Genomic DNA, 25796 nt, shown 5'->3' with positions numbered 1-25796 from the left:
CAAACCCTTGTTCTTCCTTTTCTGTCTACAGCTTGATTTTATAGTCTCATATGCACAAGGCTCAGCGTGATAGGGTTTTATATAATTCTACGTCCACATTAGAGTCCACGTGAATGCGTTTTGACATTGTTTGTCGTATTGTGAGAGTCATGTCAAAAGCCACAAATATGATCATTGACATTGTTGATCATGAAAGGGAAAAGGCGTGATCAGTTGAAAACGGATGAACGTTAGCATGAGCATCGTTAGCTCTGGCAGGACTTAAGGCCGGCGAATGCTTCTGCAACGGCGTCTGCGGCTTTTCACGCAGCTGTGTTTACAGACTCGTTTTAATTTATGGTTCCCCAAGGGTTGCACTTGTTGCAAAGCAATTCACCGCCAGAACACTAGGGGGAGTAACGAGTTTTGTGGAAGTCAGCCTTACAGACGCCTTCTTTGTTTGTGGAAGTCGTCGTTGACTGTATTTACATCGCCATTGCGGCTCCTCAGAGCCTTTTTCTGGCGAACAAATGTGTCCCATATTTTCCGTTATACAAGTGGTCATACTTTCCGATCTCTTCTGCCAAACGCTCTTCTATTTGGTCCATATTCGTTCTTCTAAATCTTCCGTGGTTTCTCCCGATATTATGGGGCATGAAACTGGAAATGCGACTCCGGAAAGGATGTAGTTAGCAGACCAATCACAGCCTAGCGGGCTGCGTGAGGCTTGCGGAGGTTTGCCGTCTAGTTAGAAAAATTGGGCGACGCACGTAACCACGTAAGAAGGGATACGTAAGTACGTAAGGGGCCCGGAAGGGCTCTTGCGCTTGCGGGCCCCTGAAAACGCAGAAGCATGCGCCGGCCTTAAGCCCAGTATTCGGTCCAGCGTGGCTAATGCTTTGTAGACTAGATATAGCAATTCAAGTGTTTTGCGTCTTCTGTACTCTGATCCAGAGCCTGGGGCTTTTTCTCCATGAGTCTTAATTAATCTGTTTGTGAACAGCAAACTTCTTGGTTCACACAGACTAAAAAATTGTCCATTGCATATAGTGTACATCCACCTTTTGCTGCTTCGACTGTTTCACTTCCTGAACACACATTGTTGAAGTGGAGACACACATACTCACCTTGTTTGTCCTTGGCTTTTAAAAGTAATCAGTCAATCTGTGATTCTATAATAGTGTTAATTAAGTCATTTAGTTTGGGATTGGTTTTATTTAGTTCTGTCATTTAACTCGGATCAAGCCGTCTAAACAAAATGTGAACTAGTTATTTTAAATGTGTATGAACTGAACTTTGAGCGTGTTCTTGTTTGGTTCCCATTACTATGTGTACTGGTTTCAGTCATATAATGTGATAATATTTGAGCTTAATGGTTGATCAGGATAACCAGCAGGAATTATTTTGTACACGATGCAGAGGAAATGTTGACCCCGCTTCTCATTATAAGTGATTTATTCTGATAATGCACAATAAATAATTCGGCTGATATAACGGCGCAGTGAACGAATCGCAACATGAATTCCAATGTCTCCAGGTTCAGTCCTGTGCTTCGTGTGGTTCCCATCTTTTTCTCTCTCCTCATTTCCTATCATCTCTCCTCTGCTGGCTCTCAAATTAAAGAAATCAAATTCCACTAAAAAACAGAACATTTATATATAGCTTCAAAAAATGATGTCTTGATGAACTCCATCATGATGATGCATGATGAAATTGTAGCAGACGTCCCACAGATGCTGCTTGTGCTCCATCATAAAGCTGCTCTCTGTATCACAAACTGTGGCTTTCCATCAGTTTGATGAGTGCCGGGACGACGGCAGCATATCCCCACAGATCAGCGGTCAAGGCCGACTGTTGGATGAGCAGCGATTTGCAGGGCTCAGGAATGAGCTTCCCTCAGGTCCCGCTGGGCCTCAACTGTGGTCAACACGGAGAAATCCCTGTTAAAATAGTGTCCGAGAGAAAGGCCCAAGTCTCTCAGAAGTGATTACAACCTAGATGTTCTCTAAGCAAGCCCTCAGAGATCAAGTCCAACAGGCCTGTGGCCATGAGCGGGGGTGAGTCCACACAGTGCACGGCTGGGTGTGAGCGCCTGTGATCAGACAGGGGGAACAGCACGTGCACTGGGGAGTGAACTTTGATCATGACTAGATTAAGCTTGAAACTGAAATGTGTTACTCACACACACACACAGATCTGGCAGCAAGTTGAACAGTGGGGGGGGGGGGGGGGGGCATTAATGAGTCACTAACTGACCAAACTGCATAATGAGCAATAGTGAAGCTATCAAAGATGAAAAAGACACTGTCACAGCCAGATAAAGTCAAAGACTCTGTAGTTTACAGGTTCACTGGACAAAACGTTTTTTGACACTGCAGGTCTTTTTTTAAACAGAAATTTTGGCATTTGTTTAAAAAAGAAACTCTCCATCCACACGTCCATCATTGTACAAAATATCTTTATTCAGACAAGAACACAAAAACGAATACAAACGCTCAAACAAGCATGTCAGGCCAGCAGGTGGTGATGAAGGCTTAATCGACGTCGAATACCAGAGAAGAACATTGTGAGCTCTGTGAGCTCTGAGGTCCAAGTGAAACTGGTTGAGGCCGACGCCTTCGAACGCCACTGATGTGGAGCAGTGATGATTGATTTAGTTGCGGACTTAACCAAACGTAGAGATGCTGGTCTATAGACATTGTTGTTGTTTCTGGTGCAAGTTTTTTACACAAAGCAAATTTCGGCATGGCCAGAGTAAACTGTGATGTCATCGTTTCCCAAGAACTCAGCTTTAAATGAACACAGAAAGCACTTTGGAAGGTGTTTGTAAAATCTTGGTTTTAGTGATTTAAAAAGCTGTTTGCATGTGAACGAGAGGCTCACACTCAAAAAATGTGTTTCGCAAAACATCTGCATGGCCTGGTGTCAGTAAGAGGAAATTAACTGTTAATTAACAGGTAGGTTAAGAGAACGTTTATTTGATACATTTCTTAAAGCTTGGCAGACAATGTGCTTTTCTTTTCAAATCCTCTACGTTGTGTTAAATCAAACTGCACGATTTAATCAAATAATTTCAAAGAGAGAAATCCAGCATTTCTCTTTGTGATTCCACTATGAGTGGAAAGTCAAATGCTGTTTTATATCACAGCACAGTCTCGATTAAGACAACAGTTTTAGCAACAACATGTAAACTCTGCTACAACCACATTCAAACATGTCAACTACAGTTGATAACAGCTTCTGTAATAGCAGCCCTGTAAGAAAGTGAAGTGTGGAACTTCTTAAAGTGCAAGATGGCCGACTTTCTGAATGTCGGACCTGAACAGATCGCACAGGAAACAGTTAATTGATCGTAAGGATCATTAATCAGGTGTCGTGACCGCCCTCTAACTGCATGTCGAGCAGCGATTGATCTGAAAGATATTCAACTAGATTCTGAAATTAAACTCAGCCTCACACTGTCTGCCCATATTAAGACATGTTCGGATCAGTCCTCTTTCATTCAAACTGAGAATTGATGATGCCCTAGAAGAACAGCACTTTGCACAAACATCACTTTCTGGATGGTTGATCCTCTTCACTCGGCTTTCATGAGCAGTTTGGGCTTCAAAACTCCAGACATCGTACGAGACAACATGCCACAGATTTCAATTTACAGGGACTCAACATTGACTTTTCTGTTTCGAGCCAGGAGGAGTTTTCTTTACGTGACCGAGTCCCAGATCGAGGCTCCGGCTTTCCAATATCACAGTGAGAGAATATGAATTATCACTTCCTCCTCATCTACAAAAATCTGTAATACCTCCTCTGCATCAGTCCCTGTTTTTCCCAGCTGAGCTTTCCCTTAGTCATATCGAGCCAAGTCCTTTGGGTATCAGTCTTTGGTGTCTCTGGATGCCGGAGGAGCGAGAGGAGGACTGGGAGGCAGGAGCAGTGAGGTCGCTGGTACAGAAGGAGCCAGCAGGACTGAGGAGTCCCTCTCCAGACCACTAGGACTGTTTGAGGCGTTTCCGTGGCGGGCCCAGGAAGGGGCACTGGGCCGAGGCCAGGGAGTGATATGCTTCTGCCACGAGTTGCGGTTGAGAGATCACCATGGACTTCCAGCCTGACGTGTCCATCACCTCCGCTGCGTGACTGTGAGAAGAAGAGAGCAACGAGAGGAGTTATGAAGTAGAAGAAAGTGACCAAATGTTCAAAGAAAACTTAATGGACAAAGTAACGGCACAAACAACTCAAGAGTTGGAGATTATATGACTCCATCTGTGTGGAGCACAGCTCTGAGACATTAAGGATTTGTCATACCAGCTGGCAGGGCTGTTATTTACTTAATATTTTTAAATATTTAACCCCAGAGGTCATTTTTGAGAGAAAAAAACAAAACTCAAATAAAAAGGCACCAGTCAAAGACCACAAATCTGTGGGCATGTGATGAGCAAGTGTGTTTAGTCACAGTTGTGTCACATCACATCACGTAATTTCTCTTTCGAGCCCTGGTTGAATCTTTTCCTTTATAGCAGAGGACTATTTGCAACCCCCCATCGCACATTACATATGGTTATGAGCTGTGAACACTTCAACCAAAAGATTATATTCCCGTCACATATTGTTTCATTCTTATAGTTCTTTCGAGTTCAGAGGAGGTAAAAACTCGGCAGCATTTTACAGAGAAGAAAAGGGAGGAAAACCTCAACAAAAAACAACATGTGTTTTTAATGATAATTTTTTTTAAATATTTTTTCCCCCAGACTTCTTCTCCCATCTCTCCAACACTGTTTATTACTTCACAGCCCCTTGGATTTTGTTTTCAACCCTTGAGGGGAATCCTAACTGACTTTGAATTAATTAATTTTGTTAGGATTTGTCAACCAGCATTAACTTTTTTTGATATGGTGGAAATATTATATATTAAGTATTGAAACTGAGATATTTGTACTCTACAGATTTCCATATTTCCAGTGGATGATACTTCACATTTCCATAATAATATAAATATATGTAAATAAAAAATGACATCATCTCTACTGCAAATAGAAATGGATACGTTTTAGACCGCAGCTGTTTCTGCTTTTACAAACAATCCACATTTCAATACCTAAATCTGAACAGCAAATCCTGGTGTCAGGTAAAAAAAACAGTAGAGGTGACTGGAAGCAATACGCTGGTTATTGTGCAAAAAATTTCAGATTCTTAATTGATATTTTTTCATGATTTTTTGTAAGTTATGGCCATTTTAAAGCTACAGGACTATTTGGATTACCTGCGTTTGTGGGGAAGTAAAAACTAATGGAAGCCGGACAGCCCAAGAAAGTTGGAAAAATCTTGTAATTAATTGCTGAAAAGTTTGACTGGTGGTCATCATCTCAGACACTGTGGCAGTCCTGACCCTCCCAACACCCTGAGGGTGCTGGGCTGCACTATCACGCAATCCACTGTGTGGCCTTTAATGACATTCTCCACGTTTCATTTTGAGTAAATACACAACAGTGTTTGTGTGTTCACATATATTTATGTCATGGCATATCTACCAAGGTGTGTTTATGTGTGTGTGTTTGTGGTCACACACTCTCCACACAGCAGCTCCAGACCTCCAGCCAACCTCTGACCCTATTCTCTGTGGAGGATGTGAACCCCTGCTTACAGTAATGGCTCGTATGCTGAGGCCCAGGCAGCGGGCCAACGAAAGGGCACGAGGGGAGCAGCCACAGCAGGAGAGGAAGGAGGAGAGGAGAAGACAGCAGCAGTGACAAATAAATAAATAAATAAATAGCAAGGGAGGTGAGTAATGAAAGTGCAGAGAGAAGGACAGGAGGGGGGCACGGGGACAGTGATGTGAAGATAATTAAAAAGAGGCCAAACTATGACCTCCAGTCAGCAGATATAATGAGGCAAACTGCCACAATTATCAAATATACTAATTTCAGAAAACCACAGGTTATTTTCCGCTTTGAAAGACCCTTTGCTTCAATTACTCATGTTGCATTCACACAACTTACTGTGATTTATTCTTCAAATATTCTCGAGCCTACAGATTCATGTTAGGCAAAACAAAGAGTGTGTTAACTCTTTTCTATAAACAAAGTGGATGAGGATAGTTTGGAAGGCTTTGCTGTCTGCTACACCTCTGGAGGGGATGAATAAAGGAGAGAGAGGTGGGATAAAGAGGACTCCCATTGTCTCGACTAAATGACTGTAAGCTGCTTGTAAAGACTGGTCTGGAAGGAGGTTGAGATGCTACTGGGGGGGTGGGGGGGATTATTGGCTCCTCCGTGTCATCTGTTTTCTGTATTCGTCCTCTAAATTGATTTTTGTTTTGTTGCTCTTGTTGCTGTCGATTGTGTCCGCGGGAGGAGGGTTGATAAGGCTTTGCCGGCCAGGAGTCCCCCGTGGCCAATTTTCCCAGCACCACAACAACACTCGCAAATTAAACTGTCATAACGCCCATAACCACAATTAATGACAGGGATTAGGGGCAGAAATCTGCATTACTGAACACCTTTAGGTACACATGAGCTCTTGAGCACGGAGCAGGAGAGGGAGAGTAGAAAAGGAAGGGAAGGAAAGAGGAGGAGGGGCGAACAAGAGGAGAGAGACGGAGATGGAATCCATTCGGGAACAAGGCCAGGAGATGGAGTCAAGCTGCAGTGGGAGGACCGATGAATGGACAAAGGGAAGTGAAATGTGTCTGGCTGTGAGACAGAAAATTCAGATAACAGACGGAAGGTGATGAGCTTTTTAGGTAGTGACTGTGAACAAGCTCTTTGTTTCTACTGGGCATTCAGATACAGGATCAATCACCTCTTCGTGGACATAAAGAGGAGTCATTGATGCCAATAGGACTTTTTTTTACCTAAACGGGCTGCCTGCAATGTGATTAACATCGGCAGTTGAGGTTTATTGCTCAATAGCCCGATGTGATCTGGCTGTAAAATGTTTTGATCTTTGGATTCAATTAAACTTCCTCTGGAAACCAAAATTGCTCCCTCTAAATTAATGACTTGCTGTGTGTGAAACAGAAAAAATTGGTTTGCATAAGAGCGGAAGTAGTTCGGCAGATGGATGATGTGACGTGTAACTCGCCAGTTGATGAAGTCCACCGCCTGTGTCTTGAGCTGGTCGGCGCTGTGCAGGTCGGCGAGGATGAGGATCTCTGCGGCGTTCTCCACAGAGAGACTCGTGCACAGGGCGTCCTCGCACATCACCTTCAGCCGCTCCAGAGCATACTGCCGGGGACAGAGAGAGCAAGAGAGGGAGGGGGAACGACAGGTAAACTAAATTACTTAAACAATGCTGCCACTAACAACTGTTGTCGCACTGTGTAATGATACGGAAACACAGAATTGCTCCGCCGCAGCAGCAGCAGCAGCAAAACAACGGCTAAATTGAAAAGAGAAAATATATGACCAGGAGAGGGGAAAGTGACAGTTATGCAGACGGAGTTTCCACTACGTTTGATTACGAAATTGCTGGGAACAATAATCTTCTCTTTTACTCAAGCACACTTCAGGATGAGTTGTAGAGGTTCAGCCGAGACTACAGGGGAATTTGCATCACCACCAGTTTTTCAGTTGAGCAAAATATTTACCAACACTAATGATGTGAAATTGATATTAATTATCTAAATACTAAATACTAGGACTTGTGCGGAGCTGTTTAACCCCCTGAAAACCGACATCCTGCACTTGGCTCCTCACTGACTGCGGGAGATGTATTTTTTTAGCATGATCCTGTTTAAGTCAATAAAATAAAAAAACATAATAACAGTAATACTCAATCTTTCTGCAGCTAAAAGCTAAGGCCGCTGTCTAACATCTCATTAAGTTGTATATGCTCATGATGTCGTCATCACTTAGGTGCTGATAACAGGCGGTGGCGCCAGGGAGTGGCAGGAGAGGAGCAGAGAAAAATGGGCTTATCTCAAGAAGTTCTTTCTTGATGAAAATTGTACTTTCTTGATTCTTATTGTTCTGGGTTTGTACCCTCATAGTGGAATGAACTTGTAAGTCATTTTGGATAAAAGCTTCAGCTAAATAAAAAGGGAATTTAATGCAGCGATGGTTTCGGGGTCTGTTTTTTTTTCACTGCCACAAGCAAATTTGGCCAGAAAATACACTGAAAATTAAACCATATAAGTGATATATGATATTAACTATAGATGATAAAATATTCATCCCATAATTTGTAGGCTTGCGTAGGTCAGTCACCTGTGAAGACCATCATCATTTACCGGGCGCCAATCTGAAATCTCGCCTTGCATTCCAACATTGCCAGGGCAATTGCATTGCATTCTACAGTGTAGAATGCAATGGATAATCAATTGCAAGCTTTCTGACCCTGTTGTCTTTGCAGTTAAATTCTGCATGTATAGGAGATAAGCTATTATCCAAACATTTCCTGTTAACACCTGCACACGCACGCCGAACGTGAGTGGTCACGAGATTTGTGAGGCGTGTGAGTATGGACAGAGATTAAACCTGGTACAAAACGCCTGAAAACCCTGTTAATATAAGGGGCGACGCTGAATCCCTCGACCACCTCTCTAAAAATCAGTGACTGAGCTCCTGGAATTTTAAACGAGATGGGTTTTTTGTTGTCTTTTGTTCCGTAAATCCTTTGATGAGATTTCTGCTGTAAACATGCTTTAAAAAAACGGCCTCACTCATTAACTGGATAAATGGCTGCTTCCGTCATAACTGTGAGCAAATAAAAGTTGGAAATACAACTCAAGCATCGCGTTGCTATTAATAAAACAAGGGCAATGATTTCCATGAAGACTGGGAAAACAGTGAGAGTACAACCAAAAGAAAGAGAAGAGTGCAATATGGGTTGAGATGAACAGCTCTTACATGGTAGAATAAAGGATAGATACAAGGTCAGTTCAAGGGTACATTGTAAATCTGTGCATAAACTGTATATACCTCCCACAACATGTTTGGATAAGATTATAAACCTGTATGTGCTCGGGAACAAAACATTAAATGTCTGTTTTAGGGGACATTATTATGCGTACTGTCTTGTGAGTAAATGTAACTGTAAACAGAAACAGGTGCACGCACGTCCACATGCAAACAAGCTCTCTGTACCTTGTCAGCTGAAGCCAGCAGGTCATCAGCCATCTTGTCCAGGTTGGGGGCCTTGCCTGTGTAGATGAAGCACATCATCTCTTTGAAGACATCTGGCTCCACGTCATTTATCTCCACACGGTTCTGAACGGGAGTAGAGGACAGGAGAGAATACACAGAGGGTTTAACAAAATAAAAGGCGAGGGAGGAAAAAGACGCTTTGACAATCCTTCAAAACCACACACGGCTGAGTGTTTTTTATTTCATGTCGAGTGTCCCCGAAACCTTAAATTCAGAATTAAACTCACTCACCTTGTTTCGCACACAGGGACAGTCAGCCATGCAGTGTTTCAAAACAAGTTTCAAATAAGAAGAAGAAAGAAAACTAAAAGGATTCACTGAACAGTCTGAACACGTTTCAGTGAAACTCCATTCTAGAACATTTATTTAACTCTTTTCAGCTGATTCCTGAAAATTAATCCCAAGCATTCATTCCTTGACAGTGCCTGCAGCCAGCGGAGCGGCTTTATCGCTCAGTGGCACAGTGACGGTAACCTGAACCTTTCCCTCTGCACAGAGAGGCAGAACAAAGCAGTAAACCAATTATAACAGTGCTTTATCGTCGCCACGGTGACCAGGGGCGTTTTAGCGGGGTCAGGTTGGGTGTACCAACAGCTTAGTGCATTTGTGACAACTGTGACCACTCGACAGCAACATAAAGACACGGAGGAATAATGGAGGGAGAGCCTGGATGCAAGGGGTCTGCTTTTACATGGAGCTCAGATAACACACACGAACATATGTGAGCACGCATAACACAAATCTTCGGCTTCATTATGAACATATTGCTTTTTAAATTAACTACGGGCTCTTCCTTGAGAAGTAATTTTCTTCATCACAGACACCACATTTGATATTGTGAACACAATCCAGTAGTAAAGGGGGAGGGGAGGGGGGGGTTCACGTACAGATGATGTAAACCTGACTCATTTGTGCTGCTAATTTTGCGACGGTAGCGGGTTGGAATGAAATAATAAAAAGAGAAAAAAAAACACAGCGCAACCACAGCGGAGGTCACACGAGACAAAACCTAACAGGACTTGTTTCACTCCTGCGAAGGCGAGCTTTCAACGGTATCTCATAAATAGACATCACTCATATAGTTACAGTATCTGAAGCCTATTCACAGAGCAGTCATCTATTAGCAAGCTTCTATCTGAGCTCATTTGTCTCTCTTCTATGCAGAGGAGACGGACACTATAAAAGCATCATCACTGCTGCAGAAGAGTGTTTACCCATCTATCTGTTTTCTGTAAATCGTACAGGGACATGGCCCACCCTCTCTCCTTCGTTCTGATGAAGACGCCCACTTAAACAGCAATTAAGATGCATTTCCTGGCTCTATGCTTCATAATTTCCCCATTCGAGCCGAGCAGGCATCAATATTCCGCTGACGTGACGGCTGAATCACAGCGGTTCAATCTCACCACCTCATATCATATGAGCACAACCAACTGTGGCACGAGGGCTCTCAGCATCACACATGTGCACACACACACACACACACACACACACACACACACAGGAACAAACAAACATCACAGAAAAGCATGCACGCACTGCACGCAACAGAAAAAGACAAACACATACACTTTTATTCAATGCATCTATTACATCGACTGCACTGAGGACAACTAAGAATTTAAATCACAGAGGTTTCAATTTAAGTTACCATAAAACCCTTTCAATGCTACAGTACTTAACAATTACAGCAATGAACTCAGATAATAAAGTGCGTGCACACAATAGATGAGATGGTTCTAGCCAGAGCTCTATTAAAATACACATAAAGTGACAATCAACCACTGCAACTTAAATGTATAATTCATACCTTAATGTTTTGCTATTTTTACAATACTTTTTTCAGACTGTTTTGAGCCACAATATATAAAAAAAGAGACTGTATTGATCAGCCAATATTATCTATTATCAGAGATACAGTATATTAGCTTTACAAATTATTTTGTTGCAGACGTTTGGTGCTAGTGACCATGGACTAAATAAAGATTTGGAAATTAAACCAAACTATCCCAGAGACAGACGCCGCCATCATTCACATTTGGAGCCAGAATCTGAGCAGTTGTGGGGGATAAAGCTGCGGTATCAAGTCCCCCCCGATATACATGCTCGACCAACCGTGAGTCCATCTTGAGTGTCAATTATGATGTTTCACCCCGTTTTAATAGCATCAAATAATTAATTCAAACTAAACTTATCAGTAAAAGAACAACCTATTATATGAGTATAAATGTAATACTAACTAAAATGAAAGTACCTTGTTGGACGTGTCTGCTTTGTTTTATTCGTTTGATCACAGTCCCATCTGCTAACAGGAGAAGGTGGACCAGTTGGGAACAGGCACAAAAGCTTTTCTATTTCAGGTGGTGGGCTATTGACCTCGTTGTGGCATTTAATCCTAGAATTTTATATTGTTTCATTAAGTAAAGTTATGAAATGGGCTAAAAGAAAGCTTAATTCCTTATTTATTCAATCAAAAAGACGCATTAAGATATTCTCTTGAATTATAACTGTTTCTAACCCATTCCTCTTTTTACAGAGCAGTTCATAGTGGAGAGAAGAGAGTTAAATAATGGTGGATGGTGCAGAGCTGCAAATTGGCTCCAACTGCCTCAGCCATTTTGAACTCTCTGTCTCTCTTTTCCCTCAAAGGTCAGAATTTGATTTACAACAACCACATAAGCAAAATCCACAGACTGCAGTGATTCTGTCTAAGAAATTCACTTTAAAAGCTGGTGTGACTTAACTTTGGTGGGGAATGCGGCACATTAATGCTAATGATATATCGGACACAATTCAACACCTCAGACAGCACAGAAAACCTAATTTTGTGCTGTAAAATGTCCTGCTAGGTGCATGTGAGGGTGACAAAATGTAGGTAATATTTTGGTTATGTGCTTACGATCAAAAATATGAATGTATAATTAAATTTGTTTTAATGCTGGTAATGGTATTGGTCTAAAATATTTAGTATTGTGCAGCTCCTATGTTTTATCTGAAACTCAGCTCCCAACCCCCCAAAAGTCACCAATTCCCTTCTCCAACCCAAATTTCATCGTGGAAACAGAGAAATTACCGAAACTGAGGCGGAAGCGACTCATTTTTAGTGGTGCTGTCTCATTCTGTCCACAAATAGCACCTTGTGCCTTAAGAACTAATTCAAAGTCCCAGTAATTACTGTCCTCACAACAGCAGATAGCTGTTGTGAGGACAGCAGATAATCGGAGCTGCAGTCAACAAGGCGTGACGGAACACGTGCAGACACTTTTTCAGACGTGAGCACTTCCTGACGCAACAGGGAGAAAGATAAAAATGTAGACGTTCAACTCGCCACAGAGGAGAAACGGGAACAACAGAGTCAAGTGCTCCACTCACCTTCTTGCTCTCCTCCATCTCGTGTTCAAACATGGCACTGAACACCGGCGAGCGAGCTGAGGCAGAGGGAAACAAAAGACACACAGAGAGGGGGTTTGTTATTGTGCGCAATGTGGATACACGGCGAGGTCTCTGATATCTGTTAACAGCCTGCCACAGGGCCAGAGCAGAGTGAGGCGGATGATTGACAGCAGCGACAGCCGTAGAAGCATCAAGTGGAAAAAGGTTGACTGCAGCTCCTTCCTGCTGACAGACTCATGACGACCTCTCAGGTTTGTTTAGCAACTATTTGATGCTGATAGACTTGACTAGACTGGAGCTTGTTTGAAACATTATGCTTTAATTAACGTTTGTCTTCCCATGGTTAACTGCTGCTAACATAGACTCTTCTAACATGGCGGCATAGAGAAGTTATACGGTTTATTAACTCTGCCATGCAAGAAGTGTGTGTTTTCATCAGAAAACAACAGAATGGATGAAGAAACCTGGTGGAAGGATGTGGTGTGGGTCAGGGAATAACCCATTACATTTTGGTGCAGATTGAGCACTTTCATCTTTTCATCGCTTTTTCTGAGATTGCGTGTTTTTGCCATTTTCACCCATTTTCCAGGCATATTTAGGGAGCTGATATCTAAGAGTCTTTGCAATTTGGTGTGACTTCAGGTCTGAGCTCTACTGAATGCCATTCAATTTTTATGAAATACATTCACACACCTTAGGTGATTTTCAAAGGGTTTTTATGTCCCTACAAATTCAAAATTAAATGCTACAGTTACTAAATATTCTTGAGGCACAGAAAAATCAGTTCAACCCATGCTTAAAATGAGAAATAAAATTGTTGATGACAAAATACGAAAGAGCTGCTGATTATTGACCAAATGTAAAAGAAAATGGTTAAAAAGAATGTTGCAATGCAGGATCTATTTTTATGATTCCAATTTTCACTCAGATAAAAATTTGTAAAGTTAATTGTAAATGTATTTAATATTCAAAGTAAACACAGATTCAGTTTAACAAAATCATGACTGAAACAGTGTCTCCAAAGTGACTTTGACAAATGGATGATTCTGGTATTTGAGTTTCAAAACCGAGAAGGTGACCTATAACTTACTGAACTTCTCCACAGTATGTATTCTCACTAATCATCACCGACGTGACCCCCAGATGAAGAAGTCATGTTTAATCTCAAGCACAGACCGACGCTGCTCGGTACCTGATCCAACCACTGGGCTTCAAATAACATCAATCACTTCCACTGCTTGAAATCACTGCTGTATGATAATTCCGCAAGCTGAAAGTAATCACCCCCTCTTGTCTGTGCAGTTCTGCTTCAGGCAACGACACCACATACTTTCCCTATCATCCTATGATGGCGGTTAGTCTCTGCATCCGCTGAGGCAGAATCTCGGAGATGAGGCTGAGGCTGAAGTTGATCACCAGCACAGGAAGAATGTGCCTCTTCAAATGTTAGAGCTTGGCCTTTTACTAAGAATCAAATCTCAACCAGTGTCCTCTTCTTTTGGTTCACTTTGTTTGATGATGTGCTCAGTGGGTTACACTTTGTAATACTGTTTTTTAATATGCGCCTAATTAACTAGTGATTAAAATTTAACAAATGTTTAACACATTATTAAGTATGTGTCAAAGTCAGTGGTATGCTAATTAATTTAAGTGCTTAGTAATCAGTTATTAACTGCGGAGCTAGCTACCAATTTAATTACTCATTTGGAAACATGGTGTCATCCATCAACTCTGCCCAAGCCACAAATAAGTATTACTAGAGCCTTGCCTGAATGGGAGAAATAGCTGTCCCTAGTCCATTATCACTTTCACCACTGTGGGTTATTTCCTTATCTTTGTTCAAGAACGTGGCCTTTCAGTTTGAGACTTATGGATTTCAAGTTCCGATTTTCACTTAAAACCCTGCGCTTTCATTCAAAAATACCCTAATTGTGAATAGATTTCCAGTGCTCCAGCTTTAGCTCTTCTCACACTGCTTCAGTGCACACGGAATTCGAGCCTCTAAATCGAGCAAAAGTGTGAATCTGAGTGTGAATGGTTGTCTCTGTATGTTGTCCCTATACGCTGGCAACCGGTGCAGGGCGGGATTGGCTCCAGCTGCCCCCGGACCCTCAAAGGATAAGCGATAAAGATAATGGATGAATGGACTAAAACAAACTAACATCAGGTTGCACACAATGTGTTTCAGATAAACTGTGGCTCAGGGTCAGAGTAATGTACAAAGATAGGAAGGAAACAAAAATACAAAAGTTATACTTCTGAGTGTCCTCAAAACTTTGAAGGAGTCAAAGAAAAGAAAAAATAACTAGCAGACATTCTTTTGGTAAGAAAGTTCCTGTTATTTCATGATTGTGTAACAGATTACATATTTGTCAGTGCCAAGGGGATTGGCTAGCAATCAGAAAATTAAAGTCGTAGCACAGTTCTCTTCTGCTGAAAAGGTAAATTGTTTTGTCTACAGGGGAGTCAAGGGAAGCAGGCCAGACAAGTTGTTTTTTTCTTTTGAACAGTTGATTTGTGGAAACAGCTCAATAGTGATGAAGATTGGTTTCAGAAAATACTAACAGCAAACCAGAAAGAGGGAGTTTCGCTTCAGGATGTCTACAAGACAATCAGATTGGCTGTAGGTTCTTGGTTAATTTCCGATAAGTCAAATTGTACAGTATGCCAAACAATTGCACGAAAGTCAGTTTCATCCATTCATCCATCCAATAGCTATAGTGTTTATTCTTTAAGGGTCACAGGGAGAGATGGAGCCAATCCCAGCTGACATTGTGCGAGAGGTTCGGCACACCCGGGTCAGGTCGCCAGTTCATCACAGGGTTGACATCCAGTATACTGAATAGAGCCAAACAACCATTCAAACGCACCTTCACACCAACACTCAATTTAGAGTCTCCAATTAAACTATAACCCCAGCCTGCAGGTCTTTGAGCTTTGGGGGGAAAAATGACTTTCAATAGAAATCCCATGCCACACAAAAAGGCCCTGGCTGAACCAGGATTCAAACCAGCAACCTGATGAACATGATGTTGGTATCAATCCTTTCTTTATACATCAGATAAAGTCAGAAAAAGTTTGCATGATTATTCTTTAATACTTTGATCCTTTAGGCTAGTTTGGACAAAGAGTAGAGTGAACATCCCAACTATTCGCACTGAAAACAAACTAGCCCTGAATGCCCAGGTGGACTATTGGGACAAACTTACAATAAGTCTGTCTGGTGCAGCTCAGTACTGGTGAGCTCATACTGCAGCAACAAAAGGAAGGGGTGGAGGAGAGAGAGAGACAAGCTCCTTTTATACAGCGCATTCAAGGCGGGAATGTTGCACCTTTATTCTGCCTCGCCAATATGTATAAAAGCTATGATAAAGAATGAGGGGACATTATTGATACGCCTTTAAGCCGGCGGCGGTGGAAGTCACAGAGGCGAACGAACATCTGTGTAGAAAGGAGACAGAGCACTGCAGGACATATGCTGTTGTGTTACACATCATGCCTTAGATACCAAAACACTAGTGTGCTATCTAAAATTATGCTGGCTTTGTTTGGTTCAACAAGCGAAAGCGGCATAGTGAGGGGTCTTCTTGCTGGCATTCTCTAGAAGGGTCTCTGTATGACAGAGGCTACAGAGAGTGAAAGATGGAGAGAGGGTCTCAGAAAGTGAAAGAAGGAAAAGAAAGAGAAAGTCCCAGGAACAGGGAAGTAGACAAAGATAGGAGGTAAAGAGAGCAGAGGGAAAATGAGATGAGAGAATGATAAAGAAGTGCAGACTGACAGGAAGACAAATAAAAGGATATGTGAAAACTCAAGAGGAGGTAGGAGAAGGGGAACGGTGAATGGTGGAGGCAAACGGAGGAGAAGAAAGTATTAAAAGGAAGAACATTCAAGTAAAAGGGGTAGGAAAGATATTGAGTAAAGGTATCGAAGAGATAGAGGGGAGAAGGTGAGAGACAGAGTGAGGCAGTATGAAGATCACATGGCCAACGTGGAGCCAATTTCAGTTGCTCTCCTCCTTCGTTTGATCCCTCTCTGTCCGTCTCCACGGCGATTAACGGCCGGGAGAGTTGTCACGGGAACGACCGAGAGGGGGAATAACGAGGAGGAGGGACGTCGTCTGGGCCGAGCAGAGCAAGTAGAGAGAGAGGGCGGAAGGGAAGGGAGGGGGAGGGGGAGAGAGGGGAGACCCCAAACCACAGCAGCACATAATTAAAATGGCTCCTCACACACACACACATTTCAACAAATCCAATAATGAACAGCCTCTCGTTGCCCCCGCAGAGACACACAGTTCACCAGCTCCCTCAAACTTTTCACTACCTGACGCTGGCTGTCACAAAAGTGTCAATATCTGCAACAAATTGTTCAAAATGCATCATTGTTGTTGTTTTGTTTTTCTCTAAGTGTCTACGTATAGCCATGTTTGAATAATATTGATTCCTGAAAGCCACAGAAGAAGAAGACAACAGGCAGGTGCTGAAGGTGCCAATAGCTGATTCCTGTATGGATATTCAATATATTCAAATTTAATCATCCCTGTGGCAAACAGTAGTATTCATTAAAATTAATAATTTGTATTAGGATTTCCTCTGGAATTTAATTCACTGTGGAGAAGCATTTGAAATAGCATTTAGACTGAGAATAAAACTTTGAAATGAAACATGAAATGATAATGACAAACTCCACTATGAATAATTAAAAACTCCACCACGTGTATTAGTTTGGAGGTGATGTAGAGCTAAAACTATTAGGACTATTATTATGTACCTCACTGTGGTGTCATTCATACTGTATGAACATTTACGTTTTAATATACCCGACAGCCTGACAACACACAAAACCAATATAAATTAATTTTGTACTTACATTATTACATATATATTCAGAACTTACTTCTTTTTTTAATCCTTGTATTGAATGTCATTTTCATTTTCATTGATATATATATATTTTTTTTAGCACAGCTCTAATTATTATCACCATCATTTAATGTATCTTGAAAAATCTTTTCCTTCTTCAGGTCTCCAGGTTAAGTAGTGTCACATATAATAATCCTGGCGTAGCTGTGAAGACACTGATGGGATAGCCAAGTTGCCGTTGGGCTGTTGCCATAGCAACCAAGGTCATAGAAAAGACCCTAAAACATTTGCTGAACAGAACTTCGGGAGGAGGGACTGAGTGGTCAAAATGCTTCTCCTCAGGGCCGTGAGTTGGACAAAAGTATTGCAGAGAAAGCTGTAGACATCGTGACTCAGGTAAGCATGGTGCACTGTTTGGGATGAGGGGCCTTCACATGAGTACGTATTTGTTTAGTCATAAGAAGAAGATTTAGGTCAAATAAAAGCAATCTGAACATGTCATCTTGGACATATTTTTAAAATAAAATGGGTTGTATTCACTGTATCTGCTGTTCATGTTTTACTGCAAAAGAGACTAAATCATACAGAATATCGCTGTATCCTATTATAACCTTGTCAAGAATTATGATCCCGCAATGACTTGAAAAATTCTTGATGTTTTCATGTAGATGATATTAACTAAAATCAAAGTATTTAATTTCCATACATGAGAAGACAGGAAGCCTGTTGAACCTGATACCAAGTTTCAAAGTATTTTTTGTGATTGAAAACTACGTGTAACGATGGTACCCGTCCGCATTTTTGAAATGTAGCCGGATGAATGAAAGGATATCCTCACCTGCCAAGATGGCTTTGTGTGCCTGGAATTCCTGGCCAGCGACACAAAGGGAGCAGTCTGTGAATCTCGAGTTTTCCCACAAATCCCCAAGCTCCTCTGCCAGCCTGCAGTCAGGAACCTTCACCATGTTTATTGTGTTCTGGCCTGAGATGTTCACAGAGTCCTGCACCACACTCACCTGGAAACAAACACACATACACAGAGTACATAAGCACAAATTCCTCTGTCAATCAAACATGCTGTGAGTGATTAATGTGGATTCTCCGCCTCTGTAATCAATAGAGAAGGGGCTATTCAAAGACAACCTATTCTTCCCTCTTTATCCAACAAGAGGGGCTCAAACAAGCCAGAAAATCTGCACTGAAGTCAAATTGGGTGTGTGAGTGTGTGTGTGCATCTCTTTGTGTGTGTGTGTGTGTCTGTGTGTGTAAGCATGATAGTTGTCTGCTGTTGTATGTCTTCCCTGCTGACTTCACCACCTGTTCTAGACAATGTCAACCAGACTCATTTATCTCTCAACAGGACTCACCGCAAACACACACACACAAAAACACACACACACACACACACACGCACACACACACACACACACACACACAAACACACACACACACACACAAAAACACACACACACACGCACACGCGCACACACACACACACACACACACACACACACACACACACACACACACACACACACACAATTACTAAGACATTTCTGACTGCCTTGTTTGACTTGCAGCTTTTTACCTGCTTGCTGTGCCATGGTATCAAAAAAATTATTACATAGCCGCAGCCTGTTTGAGAACAAAGGCTTAGTCAATTGGCTGGTTAGTTAGGAATAAGGGAAAGTATAAAATATTATAATGTTCCCTGATCGCATCAATAGAGTGTTGAAGCAAAGAAGGTTCAAACGATCAGGGTTCCTGATGTAAAAGTGCTATGAATTTTACAATTAAAAATGTTTGATGATTATTGAGTGTTACAACTTTAGATGGACATTGCACTCCTCCATCTTGGCAGACTCAAACAGGGAGCATTGCAGGGAAAAACATCCCATCAGCAAGCTAAGTAATCCAGTAGTAAGGAGAATTTTCTATTTCTCTTTCTATATTTTTATGTCTGAGATGGGTCACTTGGTGTTTTCTCTGAACAAAATTACAAATATATAAACCATGATGAAAATAAGGATCCACTTCAACCACTCACTGCTCTTCAGCCACAGATTTCAAGCCTAGATTCACTGAAAAATGTTTCTAATACAGCCCCTGCAGTGCTATGTACGAGTCAAACCTGAAACTGCTTCACAAATGAAAAACAAATACAACTAGGGATACGTTGTAGAACTGACGGGCCCGAGCACATGCATTTTGAAGCCTGTTGCTGTTAGTGCAGAGAGCGATCAATGACCAGCGCACGTCTCCGCATTGCATGCGTTTTGCGCACTGTGGTAAGAATAAACGCTTCAATTCCTGCTTCTGTCATGCACCGCTGGACCACACTCACTAATCACGCATTACGGTCCAACCCATCAAGTTAGACCCCATAGTGAAAACTTTATCTAAATCGAATTTAGTTTTAAAACAAGGCTTACCTCCTTTTGGCAGTAGGTGGTGCTAGCGCTATCCTGTTCAGGTCAAAGACAGTCTTTTCTCTCTTCATATCGTATAAATCTTTCATCTTTGCATCTAAGACATCAAAGGATTCTAACATTGACCCTAGAACATTAACATGAAATTTGTAGCACCATCACTGACGTCGGGTCAATTTTACCCGATATAATATACCCGATAAAAAATACTTCTACAAATGTATTTTAAAGGGGGACTAAAGCATGCACACTGAAGTTACAGCAATTTCGTGTTAAACGGCGAATTGATGAACTTTGACACCACACCACTAATATGGCGTTTGATGAAAAGTCACAGTAATCTTATGCCATTATCAATGTCTTGAGACACTTTTGACACAGTTTGACATGGTTGCAGTCGGTGATGAGGAAGAATACTTCCAAGTGTAAGATGTTCCAAAAACAAGACATTTCCTATTGCCACCAGGGGGCGCTGTGATTTGAATTCATAATTTCTGTGTAGATGTCATCAGGCCAGGACTCTTGTCTTACATGTCTAGTTTTGAGTGGATTGCACCACGTATGTCTGAGATACAGAACATGGTTTTGTCATGATACACCTGGGCTACGATTTTTGTGAAGAACAGTGAAAGCTAACAGAGGGGCTTTTCCTTAGATGGCCCTGTGGAGCCATTTTGCCACGCCCATTTCAAATTACTCCAGAATACAATTACTTTTTGGGGTTTTGAATTTCCTGCCAACTTTGGTAAGAATTTGAGCATGTTTAGGCCCTGAAAAAGCCCAAAAGGGAAATACAAATCCTTTGAAATACAATAGGGCCGTCCACGGTAGGTTCTCGGGCCCTTAATTATTCATGCATAACCACACTGATCAATATAATTTAACAGTTGTTGGCTGAAGTTATTTCTTAAGTTGGCCTTGTATAAACTTTTAAGTAGTTTAACGCTAAAAATATCAATTTAGAGATAATTTTAATTTGTTTGATAAACCAAGCACACGTTTGCTTAAATAGCTGTGGCTTTTCTGAAAGCGGGTTGATACAAATAGATTGACTGTGAACTCTGGTGTCTGTTCTTCATAATAATATTGGAGGCTCATACGTACGCATTGTTTAATCTAGACTTATCTGGCAAACCAAACTTTTTCATCATGCTGGAATTATGCTGAAGTACTCGACGGCCTCACGGTGTGTGTGATATTATTAAATCAGCCTTCTGTGGAAAGGTGAGAATCGGGGGGGGAAACATTATGTCTACTTCACAGTAGCTGATGAAGTAGACATGAAGTGGAAGTTGTTTTGTTCAATAATGTATGAAACGGTAACAAATGCAATCAAATCTGAAATATGAGATCTAACTTGACAAAATGTCAAATGTGTTATTAAGCTTACAGTAAAATATAACTGGATAATTAGAGATTCTGTATTTTTTAATTTCATACTAACTGGCACTCAGTAGAGTGCAGACCTCCACCAAGGCCCAACAGTCCACTAATGAAAGCACATTTAAAACCACTAGATCTGGATTTTCATTTGAATCTGCACCAAACTGCACCTGATTTTTCATCAAGGTCCATGAATTATTCTCTGATAAATCAATCAAATATCTCACAATGTAACAGAAAATGAAAACAGTTAAAATAAAACTGGAATCACCTGCGGATTCGGCTCCACACCTAAATTTGTTTGGGTTTTCCCTTGACCCATATCACATCCTTCCACCAGGTATCCTGAAAATCTGTACAGTTATTTCTGTGTAATCTTGCTTTCAAACAAATAAAACAAACTGACAAGGGTGAAAACATAACCTCCTTTAAAGAGTTTATAATAATTTATCAACACATCTGTTTTAAGATAATGTTTTATAATGATTTCCATCCATTCAAGGTGATTTGTTTAAAAATGTTTTTAAAAACCTTTTTAACATCTTACTTCATTATTAAAAGGAATTTGATTAAATTAAAGAATACTTTAGAATTATATTCTATTCAGCAATTATGACATTGTCAGGTAAGAGATAACACTAGAAAAAGTTGGAGCACATTCTCACACACAAACACATTCAGTGCTGTTATCAAAAAAACGACAACAACATCAATTCAAACTGACCTTGCTGTTTAAGCTTTAGCAAGGGAAGCTGACACCCAACTACCCCACCCATCCAGCCTTCTGCCCGCCCCCTCGCCCAACGCCACATCCATCCACCTACTCACCTCGCACAAAAACAGACCTGAAAAAGTAGGAGAAGTGCAAACAATAGAGAAGTGCGTGGCAAGCAGGAAATTGAATGTCAAGGAACTTGTTTGCTCCTGATGGAGGTTTGAGGGTTAGCCTGAAAAGAGAAAGAAGAGAGAAAGAGGAAGATAATACAACAGAGGAGGAGAAAAGGGTGGAGAGGGGGAAGATATAGGGATAATAAAAGGCAAAGAGAACACAGATGCAGAGATACCATGTGACAGTCGGACAGAATAGAGTGAGGGAGAGTGTTAGGGGGGAGAGAGTGAGTTTGAGGGAGAGAGAGAGAGAGAGAGAGAGAGAGAGAGAGAGAGAGAGAGAGAGAGAGAGAGAGAGAGAGAGAGAGAGAGAGAGAGAGAGAGAGAGAGAGACCATGACACACAAAGAGGGACAGAAGTGTGTGCTCTAGCTATTGGTGGGTTCTACAATTGGAGATGGCCTCTCATAAGCAGCTGCTCATTTCTGGAACCGAAATTACAGGCCCACAGAGACGAAAAATGTGAAGGATGAAAATATTCCTGTGTGAGTGAGTGTGTATGTGTGTGTGTTTCCTGTTTTTTCACCCCATTGGTGACTTCAACTTGAATACACACTATCCAATGATAGTCAGTATGGTGGCAGAAATTAAGGTCACCACGGGTACAGAGTGCTTTTTAAGGGTAAGAACTTGGTTTTGGGTCAAGGGTTAGAATTACACTTTGGTTAGGGTCAGGGGTAGCCAGGCTAGTAGTTATGGTTAGGGTTAAGTGGCGTCGAAAGTAATCCAAGTCTATGACCCCATTCACACCAGGTATGAACTTCTATCCTAAGTGGTGCAATCACAAGTGGTCACAGCTCAGAACATGTCTAAATGCACCCAAATGCTTACTCAAAGCATCTTGAGATTTGATCAATCAACACTGATCATCACATGATGATGGATACCTTTCTTAAATTGGTCTTTCTTTCTTTACAGCTCAGGTGCCCAAGATTCATTCAGCCCCTCCTGACTCCTCTCTCTCACTGGCTCACGCTGACACACAGACACAAAAATAGTGACATCAAACGTCATTTGTCCTTTGTAAATTAAAAAATAATGCACGTGACTCTTTGCCTATAGAGTGGAATCAATGAGAGATTCAATCTTAGGTTGGCACAGGAGGAACAGTGAGGATGTGTTTTAGTTCCAGGTGGGAACAGACAAACTCAACGCTGACCACTAAAACCAGTTCAATGTGATGCCCCTAAAAGTGATGCGTGACAACATGTATGTGTGCATGTGCATATGTGACAGTCTGGTTTCCACAGCTGGCTATGTTAATCCCACTCCAGTAAGGATGCAGTTCTGGCTGACTGACATCCATCTCTACATAGTTTCGGAGGAATGCTCACTCACATGAGGAGGAGAAGGTCTCAAGCACAGACACTGGCGTTCATAGAACACTGATCAGTGACACTGAAAGGCAGCTGCTGTGTAGAAGGGGAAGAGTAAAATGAAAAAATGTGAAAAAAAAAACAGACAAGACAGACAGACAGATGGACAAAGAGACCGAAGGCTGAGGACAAAAGTTCAGTGAGCTCAAGTTGGAATGAAAAATGGCTTTAGGAGGAGGAGGAGGGGGAGGAGGAGGAGGGAGGGAGGTCCAGCTCCGTGTCCTGGGCACACACTGAGAAAATAAACAAGTGCTGAAATTGGAGAGGAAGCCAGCGAGCCTGGTCAATGCGTCTCGGTATAAATAGCCCAATTAGCATGGGGGAACCGTAGCTGGGCTTTCAGACGCAGCATGGTGAAGTCAGTCTAATTACTGGCTAACTTGACCAATTATTCCAGTGTTTAACCAGGCAGAAACTAAATCGCAGCACCTGGTTATTTAGACGCTCTGACCGCCCTGGCAGTCTTCACGCTATTAGCTGTCATCTTCGGTCATTGTCAACCTCCTCCTCTCTCTCTCCTTGCATCTCCTGCTTCTTCAACACTCCTTCTCATACTGGACTCACGGACAGGGATGTAGCGGAATAACATACTGTCAATACTGGCACATTTTGATGGTTATGTATTGTTTTTGAGTAAAATTAAAAGCTTTTATTGAAGAATAACTCCTGTGTCTAAATTATGAACTTACTGTTTGGGTATAGTATAGAGGTCACCTCTGTTTAGGCCAAATTGAAAAGGCTCATTTATGCTCAATTCTAGATATGTATATGGAAACGGATGGAGCTTAAAGTCTGAACTCATTCGTTTTGTCCGTATTTGTGCTTGTCTCCTGAAAGCTTATGTGCATGTACCTAACAGACAAATGTAGCAGTACTACTGGAAATCATGGGGAGGCGGTGTAGCCATTAGTTCAAGCGAGATAACCAAAGGACACAAGGAAGAAATTTTAACAATAGCAGAACTTCTTAAGGAGAGACTTTTCCAAGTGGTAAGAAGCTAAAGGGGTCGATATGGTGTTCCTTTGGCCTATCACAGAGGTGACAATGTACCATATCAAAACTTCCTCCTTCATTGCCATGTTTGTGGCTGTCGAAAAGCTATCTCCTCTACGCTGCCCTCTAGTGGATGTATTGACGGTTACCATGTTTGAAATGGAGGTATCTCTTTTCGTATGCAAAGGCAGCATAAATGAGTGTTATGATTTGATTAAAGAAAAAATAGATGTGCCTTGGTCGTCTCCTGTCTCAGGTCTGAATGGTCAGGGTGAAAGAATAACACTCTACACACGTAACATACATGCTGCTGTGCGAGAGCAGGGACGAAAGCTGCACACTGGAAAAAAGACCAAAAAAACACAAGCAAAGCAGAAACGGAAGGGTAAAATAACTCTATGAGCCAGGGAAGTGTGAGTTGGAAAAGATATCACATGGCATGAACGGGCGCACAGCAAGCACATGTATACGCACACTCAGAGAGCAGGCTGGGACAAAAACCTAAGTCTAAGCATATGACAGCTTGCAGGAGTTGGTTACAAAAATGAAAACTGTAAGTAGATTACTTGGTTACAATCTGTAAATAATCTAAGCCACATTTGTAGAAGAATCGTTTTGTCCCAAGCTTTTTAATCCACATAAACAGCTGATGTTAAATACACTGTAGTGATTTCTGATGATTGATATGTTGAGTTTACGCCACCTTGTTATCTCGTGCATTTATACATATGCTGCAAAAATGTATTACAGACTTTCCTGTCAAAGAAATAAAAATCCCTGACAAAAGTCCACATTTGCATCTTCTTGCCATCACCACTCTTTTTCCCTGTCGTTAATCAAGTGTTTATTATCATTACAGTGATAATGAAAATTGGATTTTGGATTAAATGATGATGTCCTGTTGCTACAGGGCCGTCAGATAAGAAAATGCTTACTTATGTCGTTCTAAGCGGGCATTAACAAAATCTGTTGAATCTGCTAGCAACGATCCTAAATACTAAAGCATTAAGGGTTAGTTATATTTCATAGTGATAAAAAAGTAGGAAAGCCATAGTTGATTATTTATGCTGAATTTGAACAACTGATGCCACTAGGACACTTTTCTTTTCTTGCACAATAACATTTGACTCATCTTTGTCTCCTTGAAAAAAAACAGGATGTATTGTATTTTTTTCCCTGTCATCTCTTGGGTATTTGCTTTAACTGTGGTAGTAATGATGTTTTGTATGTATTTTGTAACGCCTGGCTGCAACCCCATTTTCTTTGGATAGGATAACAAATTTGATTTTACAACCAATCTGCTGATTTGAGTTCGTTACTTGTATATACCAGTGCACATAATGGTTTGTGGCACAAC

General features: G+C 41.4%; 1 protein-coding gene across 1 annotated transcript in view; it reads right to left on the bottom strand.

Moving 5' to 3' along the window:
* Nucleotides 1–2420: 2420 nt before the first annotated feature.
* The window catches only part of spop (speckle type BTB/POZ protein), a 93041-nt gene continuing 69665 nt past the window's right edge, over nt 2421–25796 (bottom strand). Inside the window, exons 6-10 of the mRNA XM_061090091.1 lie at nt 18210–18387; nt 12492–12547; nt 9060–9182; nt 7057–7199; nt 2421–4113 (exon numbers count right to left, since the gene is read on the bottom strand). Coding sequence (XP_060946074.1) covers nt 3969–4113; nt 7057–7199; nt 9060–9182; nt 12492–12547; nt 18210–18387 — 645 coding nt within the window. The 3' untranslated portion in view covers nt 2421–3968. The remainder of the gene's footprint in view (nt 4114–7056; nt 7200–9059; nt 9183–12491; nt 12548–18209; nt 18388–25796) is intronic.

Source organism: Limanda limanda, chromosome 17, assembly GCF_963576545.1.
Source record: "Limanda limanda chromosome 17, fLimLim1.1, whole genome shotgun sequence".
Lineage (NCBI taxonomy): Eukaryota > Metazoa > Chordata > Actinopteri > Pleuronectiformes > Pleuronectidae > Limanda > Limanda limanda.
Note: the sequence above shows the minus strand (reverse complement) of the source record. Positions and strands in the feature narration are given on the sequence as shown.